The following is an 11,517-nucleotide window of genomic DNA, read 5'->3' as shown; positions in this document are numbered from 1 at the left end:
ACAATTTGACATACGAACATTAACATGAATCGAAACTTATAACTTAACACGATTAAACACATTGCACATCTACCTACCTTGATTGATGCTTTTGAAACTTCGAAAACTTGGATTGAAAATTTCAATGAAACTTGAACGTTGAAAGAAATGCACTCCTTGGATGTTTGAAAAGCGTTGAGAATTGATATTTGAAAACACTTCTTAAACTTCTAGGAAAAATAGTTTTCCTCCATCTCTTTTTCTCTCTTGGAAACTCTTTTTTTAGTATGTAAAAACTCTTACTTTTGGTGTGAGAAAAGTGAATGAAATGAGGTCTTTATTTAGAGGTAAATATTCCATAACTTAAAGCAAATGAAGGATCAAATTTCATTTAAGAGAGAAAACATGGGTGCCATTTAAGTTTGAGGTTAATGCTTCAATTTAGTGGGGGGTTTTTATTGCCAAAAACGTGGGTGACCCTTTGAGAAAATAATTGATGAAAATAAATATTTAAATTCTAGAGAAAAACGAGAATTTTCATTTCAGGCAGTTTCGGTCGATCGGTTGTAGTTCGGTTGACACTGCACAATTTTCAATGTTTCTATCATAACTTCTTCTCCCGATATCCGATTGAGGTAATTCAAAGTGCGTTGGAAAGCTAACTCAAAAGCTACAATTTTTATTTAGATATCATTTTTCAAATCAAATGTTTCCTATGTTGAAAATGGGTCTCAAATGAGACTAAAAATCTGAAGTATACTTTAGTCATCCAATATTCATGTCTTAGTGCCACTAAAGTGTCTAGAATTATTTGGGGTTCTACAAGTAGGATATGGTTGAAACTCTTAAAATAAAAAGGTCCACCAATGATGGCAACTCTACTTGTCATTACTTAACAAGTGATTTACGAATTCAAAGGATAACAACAAGTCATTCGATATGTGGATAGTTTCAGTATTATATATCCTCAATAACTCCATTCTAATTATATAATGTTGGTTGACATTGAAATGAGGGTTAAACATAAATCTTTCTCATTACCATAGCGAATCTTCCAAAAAAAAAAAAAAAGAGTTTGTATCGAATAAAGTATATAATTCGACCTTCTTGTGCTAGAATTTTGACCGTACAATAAGTATTATTCTGTTTACATAACTCAATTCAATTCAAACAAAAAAAAAAAAAATGTTCTTAATAAAGTTTGGCATTAAATACAAGTATATTCGAAAGTAAGAAAGATATTGGAAAAAGTTCACCTAAATAAACTTGAAGATGGTGTCGCTTTAATACAAAGTTAGAATCTCTCCCAAAAGATTAAGCACCGTATTAGCGCTAAGAGAGGTCGAGTAAGTTGAGATTGTCGCTGGTTGAAAGCTCCACACCACTTTGTTTGAGTTAGTTAAATTTAAATCGAACATAAATCCCTAGATTGATGCTCTCCATTCCATAATCGCATCAATCAATGGCAGATTCTTTCAGATTTCAATACCGGAATAGCAACAAATTCAGATTCGACTACAAACGCACGCTCTCATTGCTTTTCTCATCCCGTTGGATCCTCTTTACTCTCATTTGGGCCATTGGATTCATCCTAATTGTCGCGTGGCAAAGGACAGCTATCGATCGGTTCTGGATACCACCCCCCCGCCCCATCCCGAGGCTTCGATCTCTTGTTTTCAGTCTCACGGATTTTGGAGCAGTTGGCGATGGCGTGACTTTAAATACGAAGGCTTTTGAGAGGGCGGTTGCAGAAATTCGAAAGCGGGGTGGCGGCCAGCTTAATGTGGAGGCTGGAAGGTGGCTCACAGCTCCTTTTAACCTTACCAGCCATATGACCCTATTTCTCTCGGAAAATTCCGTTGTTCTTGGAACTGATGTAAGTACCCCTTTTCTTGTATTACCAAAGTGGACTATGCTTGTACGTAGTTCAGATGGCTATCGTTGGTGAAGGGTGCAATATGGTTACGAGTATTACCTTTTGGGGGTGGGATTGCTAGTAGCTTCTCTTAACATGGAATTGGAGCGCGTTAGTGACTACTGGATAGATGAGTGAGTAGCAAGCGCCATTTTTCCTGATAACTGTTCGGAATTGTATTCGTCTACAATACATTCCGTTCCATTCCTCTGTATTCTAATTTAATATCTGATTAATAAAATGGCATTGCAAACGTGCTGTTGGGAATGTTATAAAGCCACTGTGTCCGTGCTTGAAATGGATGGATAAAGTCTTACCCGACATCTGATGTCCTTTATATAGATAAAAGCTGACCTTGTCTTGAACCACATCTAGTTGACTTGTATGATAAAAGTAGGTTTATCTCATAATTCTTGTTGTAAAATTTGGTGTTCTTGTTTCTCATCCACTTCATCAAACATGGCAAAAAGAAGCAAAGAGAGAGTGAATATGTTTGTTAGTTATCGATTTGCTACAAAGCTATATTTGATGTGCTAAACTATATAAAAGGACCTGGGTCAAGTTTGAAGTATAAAATGAGGCCAGACAGGCCTTGTTGACTTGCCAAATCAAAGTAATTTGATGTTTTCCATCTTACTGGGGTTGATATTATTACTCATATTGGGTTCATATCCTTATCATTCATTTTGGGGGAATATGTATCAGTTTTCCTGAAGTGCAGCTTCCTTTTTAATCAGAGATGACTCATCCTTGGAGATTGGGAGTTCATTAACATGCAGCCACTTTTTTGACAGTTGCCAAATGAATCATGGATATAGAACTCTTTTGGGAAGTCATTTCATCTTTACATTATTTTCCCTTGGTGTCTACCTCAGCTTGTGGTTAGTTTATGACAAATAAAGTTCTGGATAAAACCTTAAAACCCTGAAAATAATCTAGTCCACGTTTTCGTAACTGAGAATCGAGAAGAGTACATGTCTCAGGATAACCAATCCCACCTCCTCTCCCAAATGGGATGCAGTGGTGGCCAAAGATGAGCTATCATATTCCAACTTGAAACTCTTGCCAACCCAGGATAAGGGATTTTTGCCTTAATCAGTGTAGCCATCAACTCAATACGGATGGAACTTGATACTGTAATTAGAAGGGTAAACTCTACTTTCCCCTTTTCAACTCTCTAATTCTCGACCATGCTCTCTTGTTCCTGTATAACTAAGCTTTCTTATTATTGGTTGTCTTCAATAGCCCTGTGTGATTAACATTGATAAGAATTGTGATCAGACCTAGATAAAATGGCAGTTTTGACCTTGTCTTAGAAGTGGGATGGCATCTTTGGAGCTGGAGAAGACGGAATTCCGGTTATATACTTGATTGTCTTTTCAATTAGCCAAGATGCATGAAACTCCGACAGGCCTTATTATGCTCCCACGTAATCCTCTTGTACATTTAACCATTATGGCCATTTTCTGTTCAATTCCGTTTGGCTTCCTATCTTCTCCACTCTGTAGCCTATTCAATCCCTAAAATTATAACTTGAATTGCAAATCTTTTTAACATGAGCATGTTAAAGTGAGCTAAATTTTGTTCAAGGAAACTCACATAATAGAAACTACGAGGAAGTAGCTAAATTCATATTGCTCAGTGTTGGGGAACATTGGACATTGTTGAGCTGTGTATATTTGCTCTTGAGCTTTGAATTGTTATTTGCAATTTTAAGGAGAAAAATGAAGTAAAAGTTGTCTCTCTAATTTCATGTTTTCAATTAGAAAGCTTTTTTTTGAAACATGTAGATTCTGGTTTCATGTTTTTGACACGTTCCTATAGACATTCAGCAAGTGTCATTTTCAAAATATGCATAAAAGAAACAGATTGTAGTTTGGAATCTTAGAATTTCCAGAAATGATTGTATTTTCAATTTTGCTATGTGAAATTATTAAATGTATTGAAACTTCTCCAAGATGATTAGAACATAAGTATGTTTTCCACACATATGTTGGAATAGAAATATCAAATTATTAACACAAATAATTCATGTATTCCTGATATATGACAAGGTCCATTACATTCCATAAACCTATCTGAAAACTTCTAATTAAGCTTTGTTTTTTTCCCTCTGAGCCTTAACGTGACAAAACTTTGGATCATGGTGTGCATATGAACTAACAAGAACAATTTTCCATTGAAAATTGGTTTCGAGATGTCTTTTAATTTGGCAGTGGTACGATGAATACCTAATTTCTTTCTTCTGGACATGTAGCTTCTGTTTTCTTGCTGGCTTGTTACTATGACATGTCTTGGGATTAACTGAAAGAAATATGGAGAAGCTTCTGGTTGCAATGTTTTCTGGGATTTTTTATTTTATTTTATTTTATTTTTTTTCAAAAATAACTCTGTCAATGTTATATGTTAATTTTGTTGGGCTGCCAGAATAATCTGTTCTATGAGCCAACCACATTAGTGTCAATGCACTTTATTCTCTCATTACACGACACAGGATGAAAATCATTGGCCACTGATGCCTCCTTTGCCATCATATGGATATGGAAGAGAATGTCCTGGACCACGCTATGGAAGTTTGATTCACGGTCAACATCTGAAAGATGTTGTCATAACAGGTCAGTTTATTGCGTTGATCACCGCTAAATTTGGAGTTCAATCTTTTACATAGTTTTCTTTCTACAAATAAAAATTACAAAAATAACTCATTGGATTTACAAGTAGCGTTCCTGAATGAGTCCACCACTACTTACGTGTTTTAAATCTTCGTCAAAGTGATTAATGAGTGAGTAACACCTCTTGATCACATAAATATTTTTCAAATGGAAGACAGAGACTAATTTATTTCTTATTATATGCAATATATTCAGCTGCTAGATCATGTGGATCAACTGATGCAATTTAAAACATAATGTTAGAACAACAAACTAAAGCCTTATAACTTGTGTTTAATGATTAACTTGTTGATGAATGCTAGAACACACACTCTCTATTATTCCCGTGTCTATTTGTTTACGGGATTCATACTGCGACACAAATTTTTTCTCAGACTGTAAAGAATTATGTTTCCAGTTTTGTCAGAAAAAAGTGTAGGCATTATTTTATATGGAACAATTTAGCAAGGGTTCACAGAGACGTCATTTATTTGGAAATATGAAGAAAAAAAAAGTAAAAAAACAGAGAGGGAGAATGATGCAGAACTTACAACAGAAATAGAAATAGGGAAGAGAAAGAGAAAGAGAAGAAATAGAAGAAAATGGAGAAGAATATATTTAATAATTAATCGAAGTCTACAAATAATGAAAACCTAGTTGCCTTTTATTAGGGCAAAGAAGTTAAAATCAAAAGAACTTTTAATAACCTTATCAAAATGTTAAAATAATCTACTCTAAAATAGACATAATTGGAACCAAATGGCTTATTCGGGAATTTGAGGACATCATGCCGGAAGAATTATCAAAGAAATTACCACCAAGAAGGACGATTGATCATGAGATTGAACTTATTCCAGGCGCCAAACCTCCCGCTAAGGCACCATACTGTATGTCTCAGCCTGAGTTTGAAGAGCTTAGGAAGTAATTGGGAGAAATGTTGGAGAGTGGAATCATTGTGCCTGCGAAGTCGCCATACGGAGCTCCTGTATTGTTTCAGAAAAAGGCCGATAGTTCTCTTAGAATGTGCTGCGACTATCGAGCCTTGAACAAGATTACTGTAAAGAATAGCTATCCTATTCCACTGGTTGCGGATTGCTTTGATCGACTTAGTTGGGCGAAGTATTACACAAAAATTGATCTTAGGTCCGGATACTGGCAAGTTCGGATCAAGGAGGGGGACGAAGCAAAGACTACGGTGGTAACTAGATATGGAGCCTTTGAATTTAAAGTAATGCCTTTTGGTTTAACAAACGCTCCAGCAACATTTTGTACTATGATGAATCAGGTACTTCACAGGTTCTTAGTTGATTTTGTCGTGGTGTACTTGGATGACATAGTAATCTACAGCGAGATATTGGAGGAACATGTCCAGCATGTGAGGCAAGTTTTTAATCGGCTACGGGATAATGAACTTTATGTTAAGCTGTCTAAATGCTCATTTGCTCAGACATCTATCAGTTTCTTGGGTCACATCATTGAACAAGGTAAAATCGCATGGATTCGAAGAAGGTTACAGCCATCAAAGATTGACAACCACAAAAAACCGTACATGATGTACGTTCATTTCTTGGGTTATGCAATTACTATCGAAGATTTGTGAAAGACTACTCAGAAATTGCACTGCCACTTATTGAATCGACAAAGAAGGATAAGGATTGTGATTGGTCATCCCGATGCTAAGCTGCTTTTGAAAGGTTGAAGAAGTCCATGTGGACGAATCCGATTTTAGCCTTACCGGATATGGCTAAACCATTTGAAATTCATAAAGATGCTTTAGATTTTGCACTTGGTGGAGTCCTCATGCAAGAAGGACATTCGGTAGCATATGAGAGCCGGAAGTTAAACCAGACAGATCGTCGTTACTCGGCACATGAAAAGGAATTGTTGGCAGTAGTCCATTATCTCAAAGGATGGCGTCACTATTTGCTTGGGTCTCCATTTATTGTGAAGACAGATAACATTGCAGTTAGTCACTTCATGTCCCAACCAAAACTGTCGAGCAAACATGCTCATTGGCAGGAATTCCTTTCAGAGTTCAATTTTATGTTAGAGTATCGTCCTGGCTCTAGTAATCATGTTGTTGATGCTCTTAGTCGACGGGCCGATTTAGCTTCCATCTGTTCCGTAGCTGCTCTTTCAGGGAGCGCAGTCTCCACAAACACTAGAGACCAAATTCGGGCACTTATGGAGAAGGACCGGGCTATCCAATATTTGGTCGACCTCATCAAGCAGGGTAAAACTCGACAGTTTTGGTTTGATGGGGAACTAGTGAAGACAAAGGGAGACCACCTATATGTTCCTAAGGGCGGAGATCTGAGGAAATCACTAATTACAGAATGCCATGACACAATTTGGGCAGGACATCCCAAAGAGGAAAGCACTTGTGCACTACTGCAACGTGCATACTACTGGCCTCAAATGCGGGACGACATTGCAACATATGTAAAAACCTATCTTATTTGTCAGCAAGATAAGGCAGATCATCAGAAAAAGGCGGGCTTGCTGGAGCCCCTTTTCGTCCTAACCCGGCCATTCGAAAGTGTATCGATGGACTACATTATTGGGTTGCCAAAAGTTGAGGATTTTGGCACTATCATTGTCGTGGTGGACCGTCTATCAAAATATGCAACTTTCATTGCAGCGCCTAAGTATGTATCTGCGGAAGAGACAGCTCAACTCTTCTTCAAACATATTGTCAAATACTGGGGGTTGCCTAAGGACATCGTCAGTGATCGAGATCCTCGTTTCACTGGCATATTTTGGACTGAGTTGTTCAAACTTCTTGAATCTGACGGACAGACGGAGCGCTTCAATTTTATGCTAGAAGAATATTTTTGGCACTTTATCTCTACTTTGCAGAAAAACTAGGTAAAACTTTTGGATGCGGCCCAAATTTGCTTCAATGCCCAAAAGAGCTCTTCTACCAATAAGAGTCCTTTTGAGATTGTTACTGGCCCTCAATCGCTACTCCCTCATACAGTGGATATCGAACGAAGTACCAAGTCCCCTTAAGCAAAGAACTTTTCTCAAGAGTGGAAATGAAATATTGAAATTGTTCGGAGTTATCTTGTGAAAGCTCAAAAACGGTATAAAAAGGCTGCAGATCTAAAGTGCCGTTTCATTGAATTCAATGTTGGAAATCTGGTAATGGTTAAGCTTTCCGACAGAAATGTTTACAAACCAACAAGAGGGAAGGACTCAAGATTGTCGCCAAAATACATTGGACCATTACCCATCGTGAAAAGGATTGGAAGAGTTGCATACAGAATTGAACTCCCTTCATGGTGTAAAATCCACAAGGCCTTTCATGGTAGTGTTGAAGCCATACTTTGCGGATAAGGAGGACGCATCTAGAAATGAGCCAAAGCGACCTGTGTTTGAACTAAAGAAAGCTGGAAAGAAGGTTGCTGAAGCTATTCTTGACTATCGAATCACTCGAGCTTCTAGAAAAGATCATCAGGAGTACTTGATCAAATGGATGGGATGCAGCAGCGAGGAGAATACTTGGGAAAGAGAAAAGATCTCGGAGTCTTCAAACCATTAATTGAAGCATATCATGCATTGATGGCACCGAGGACGTCGCCAAAACAAATGGGGGAGAATGTCAAGGACTGCAACTTTACTTAGTCCCTTGACACTATCGCAGCCGTAGTTTGCCCAACTTCGGCCGCACATTGTAAATATTACTTCCAGTTTGAGTTGTAATTTTCTTTTCATTGTAGTAGTCATTTCAGTTATAAAATAGCTATGATATTGGTAAACGTTTAGTATGATTCCTCGTCTTTTAAACGTCTACTCCTGTTACTTATGTTTTTGTTCAGAATGCTATTATAGGGGGTATTAGTCATTCAAAAATCTTTCAAGCTCACTGGTGCCCACCCACTGCATCAGCAATTGTAATTTTCTGCTTTCATCAATTGTAATGTTCAGTTTTCATCAATTAATGTTCAATTTAGTTTCAATGTATTCAAATTCTCTATTGTAAGTTTTCTACAAAATTGTAATCAAATTTTCTTTCATCCCGACGCGACCGAGAAAAGGCAGAAGGTAGTATAGCGGAGCAGACTACTGCCGCACGGTGTCCCTTTCTATGCCAAGAAGAAAGGCACCCCGTGAAACCTGAGAATGTTACTCATGGTTTTAACCAATTCCTCGTTTGCATGCATTAAGGGATCTTCCATTCCTATTGCTTTTCGTCAGTTTGTGCTTCGTTAATTTAAGGTCTTCTATAGTTCATAATAATTTTGGAGGCATTACATTTGAGTTGGAAAATTTTTGTTCGCAGAATGGATTTTGGAGATGTGATGCCTTTTGGTCTTTTGGAGTTGATTTATATCATAATTGAACGTTTAATAAATTTAATGTACACCAATTAGCCCCTACTGCAGTTTTTCTTTTGAATGGCATATTTTTCTATGTATAGTTTTAAAATTCCAAGTAATATATTGAGAACATTTTTTGAATAACTAATCAACAGGACATAATGGTACTATCAATGGGCAAGGTCAGACATGGTGGATTAAGTATCGTAAGAAACTTCTGAACCACACACGAGGTCCACTAGTGCAGCTTATGTGGTCAAGAGACATTCAGATATCTGATATTACTTTGCGTGATTCTCCATTTTGGACGCTTCATCCTTATGACTGTCAAAATATTACTATCAGAAATATAACCATATTGGCGCCGCAGTCTGATGCTCCGAACACTGATGGAATAGATCCTGGTATGCTTGAATTCAATTATTCTTTTGACATGAATTCATGATAAGTCACAATGTTGAAAGGAAAGGAAATTCTTAAAAGAAATAGGAATCATTATATGTGTGAACCAATGATTATTTATAGAGCAATAGAAACATGTTATTCTATTCAAGCAAACCAGAATTGCAAACCTGTGAGGTCATATTCAGTGGTCTGTGTCCAGGTTAGCTACGGACAAGTCATTGTCAGGGAGAAGTTTGCCAGGCAAATAGGGACTTCAATTAGAAACGAACTTACAGACTTGTCCATTAATAATACAGCGATGGCTGAATGAATTTTAGACTTTTACTATAACAGAAACATATATTCATTTATTTTAGTTCTAAATTCTTGCATTTTCCTCTTCATTTTTGAAATGATAAGTTTGTTACCCTTTCCATATATGTTGCTTGTCGTTGATATACAGCCAGCTCTTCTCGTAATTTATGTACGGCATATGGACTTATATTGTAGCTGGTGGTCTCTGCAGATTCATGCGTGAATATGGTGATAGAGAACAGTTACATAAGCGTGGGCGATGATGGAATTGCTATCAAGAGTGGATGGGATCAGTATGGAATTGCTTATGCCCGGCCTTCAACCAATATTCTCATTCGTAATGTCACTGTGCGTTCAATGATAAGGTGACAGTTCTATATTGTATTCTGCTTCAGTGCATGCATATTACCAGTTGATGCCATTACGCATAGCTTGATCTAACAAACTGCTCCTTTGATAGAAGTCTCTAATTCTGGATGTGAAACCAAATTTAGGATGGATCTATCTTAATACAGAAAAAGTAGTTTAACTAATAGACACAGTGGATGTATGGACCTTCCACTGGTTCTCTTGTTGACTTCCTTCCATGCCTAACAGTGCAGGAGTATCGATTGGCAGTGAAATGTCTGGCGGAGTCTCGAATGTAACGGTGGAGAATCTCATTGTTTGGAACTCCAAACGGGGTATTAGAATCAAGACAAGCGCTGGTAGGGGTGGATATGTTCGACAAATTAGCTACCAAAACCTAACATTAGATAACGTGCGGGTGGGTATTGTGATGAAGACTGACTATAACGAGCATCCAGATGAAGGCTATAATCCCAACGCCCTTCCATTCATTGGGGACATAAGCTTTAACGGGATTCGTGGACAGGGAGTTCGTATTCCAGTCCGTATCTATGGCAGCCAAGAAATTCCTGTACGGAATGTCACATTCCAAGACATGCTAGTGGGAATAACCTACAAGAAGAAGCGAATTTTCCAGTGCTCTTTTGTCCAAGGACGCGTGATTGGTAAGATTTTCCCCAAGCCGTGTGAGATTCTTGATTTGTATGATGAAGAAGGACGTCTAATTAAGCAATCAACGTCTCAAAATACTAGTACGGACACAATAGACTATGATTCTTGAGAAGTGAAGTTGTTGGGACTTGAATCTAAATTTTCCTTGCTGTCAATCTTGCCTCTGAGAAAGACCAACTGCTTCAACAACTTGGGGTTGGATGTTACAAACTGCTGAACTTCAACATCTCGGAGGTTTGATGGAGCCAATTATTGAGCTTGACTCTTGTGAAGTGATAAAGAAAGGGAATTTACTAGTTGTTTAACTGCAAGAAGATGCTCATTCGTGATGAAACAATAACCCATTCCTGTATCTGTGACACGAGATCTGGTACCAAGCGGAAAGAGAGGGACTGTGCAATCAGGCAAGAACTGATATAGTGGTACTTATGTTTTGTACATTAAAAATTTGCAAATTACTCTCGTGAAAAAAACCTCATGATTATTTAAAATTTTCTATTATTATCCATGTTGCTTGGATCATTGTTATAAAAAAGAGTAATGTTATTCATTGCCATTGATGTAAGTACGAGTCTAAATGACAATTACATGATATTAGATGATATATTCATTAAAATGCAAATTCACATGATTCGTTTAATTGAATCTATAAAATGTAGCAATTTAGATTGTGCTCTACCGCCACTGGTGTTAGACAATATTATTCATAGGAAAATGCTTATTGTACATGACTATTTACGTAATGTTTTACATAATGATAATGTGTTAAAATGTGAGTGGGAAAGTTACTCGATTGATGGATTCAATTAAATCTCGTCACATCATATGTTGATAAATCATTATGTAAATTGTTATGTAGATGTAGTACAATGGTTCTTATAAAAAATAAAGCAAGATAAGTTAGTGGATCCTGGGTCACCGGTTCAACCAC

The 11,517-nt window shown here is 37.2% G+C and overlaps 1 protein-coding gene across 3 annotated transcripts; it reads left to right on the top strand.

Moving 5' to 3' along the window:
- Nucleotides 1-1,274: 1,274 nt before the first annotated feature.
- Nucleotides 1,275-11,202, top strand: LOC111401922 (probable polygalacturonase). Of its 3 annotated transcripts, none has more exons than XM_023029900.1 (5): nt 1,275-1,855; nt 4,389-4,509; nt 9,023-9,271; nt 9,778-9,931; nt 10,164-11,202. In XM_023029900.1, exons 1-5 carry the CDS (start codon nt 1,442-1,444, stop codon nt 10,693-10,695), a joined length of 1,470 nt encoding a protein of 489 aa, XP_022885668.1. In that variant the 5' UTR covers nt 1,275-1,441; the 3' UTR covers nt 10,696-11,202. The 3 variants fall into 3 exon arrangements, with proteins under 3 accessions (XP_022885668.1, XP_022885670.1, XP_022885669.1); XM_023029902.1 differs by having other exon boundaries at nt 1,585-3,042; XM_023029901.1 differs by having other exon boundaries at nt 1,585-3,323.
- The last annotated feature ends 315 nt before the right edge of the window (nt 11,203-11,517 follow it).

This window comes from Olea europaea, chromosome 10 (genome assembly GCF_002742605.1).
Source record: "Olea europaea var. sylvestris chromosome 10, O_europaea_v1, whole genome shotgun sequence".
Taxonomy (NCBI): Eukaryota; Viridiplantae; Streptophyta; class Magnoliopsida; order Lamiales; family Oleaceae; genus Olea; species Olea europaea.
This window is presented reverse-complemented; position numbering and strand designations above follow the sequence as displayed.

Bases quoted from the DNA above. Each gene is read 5' to 3' on its own strand.
- LOC111401922 (XM_023029900.1), top strand. From the start codon at position 1,442: ATGGCAGATTCTTTCAGATTTCAATACCGGAATAGCAACAAATTCAGA. The intron at 1,856-4,388 runs GTAAGTACCCCT...TACACGACACAG, and splicing joins CCGTTGTTCTTGGAACTGAT to GATGAAAATCATTGGCCACT. The intron at 4,510-9,022 runs GTCAGTTTATTG...ACTAATCAACAG, and splicing joins GAAAGATGTTGTCATAACAG to GACATAATGGTACTATCAAT.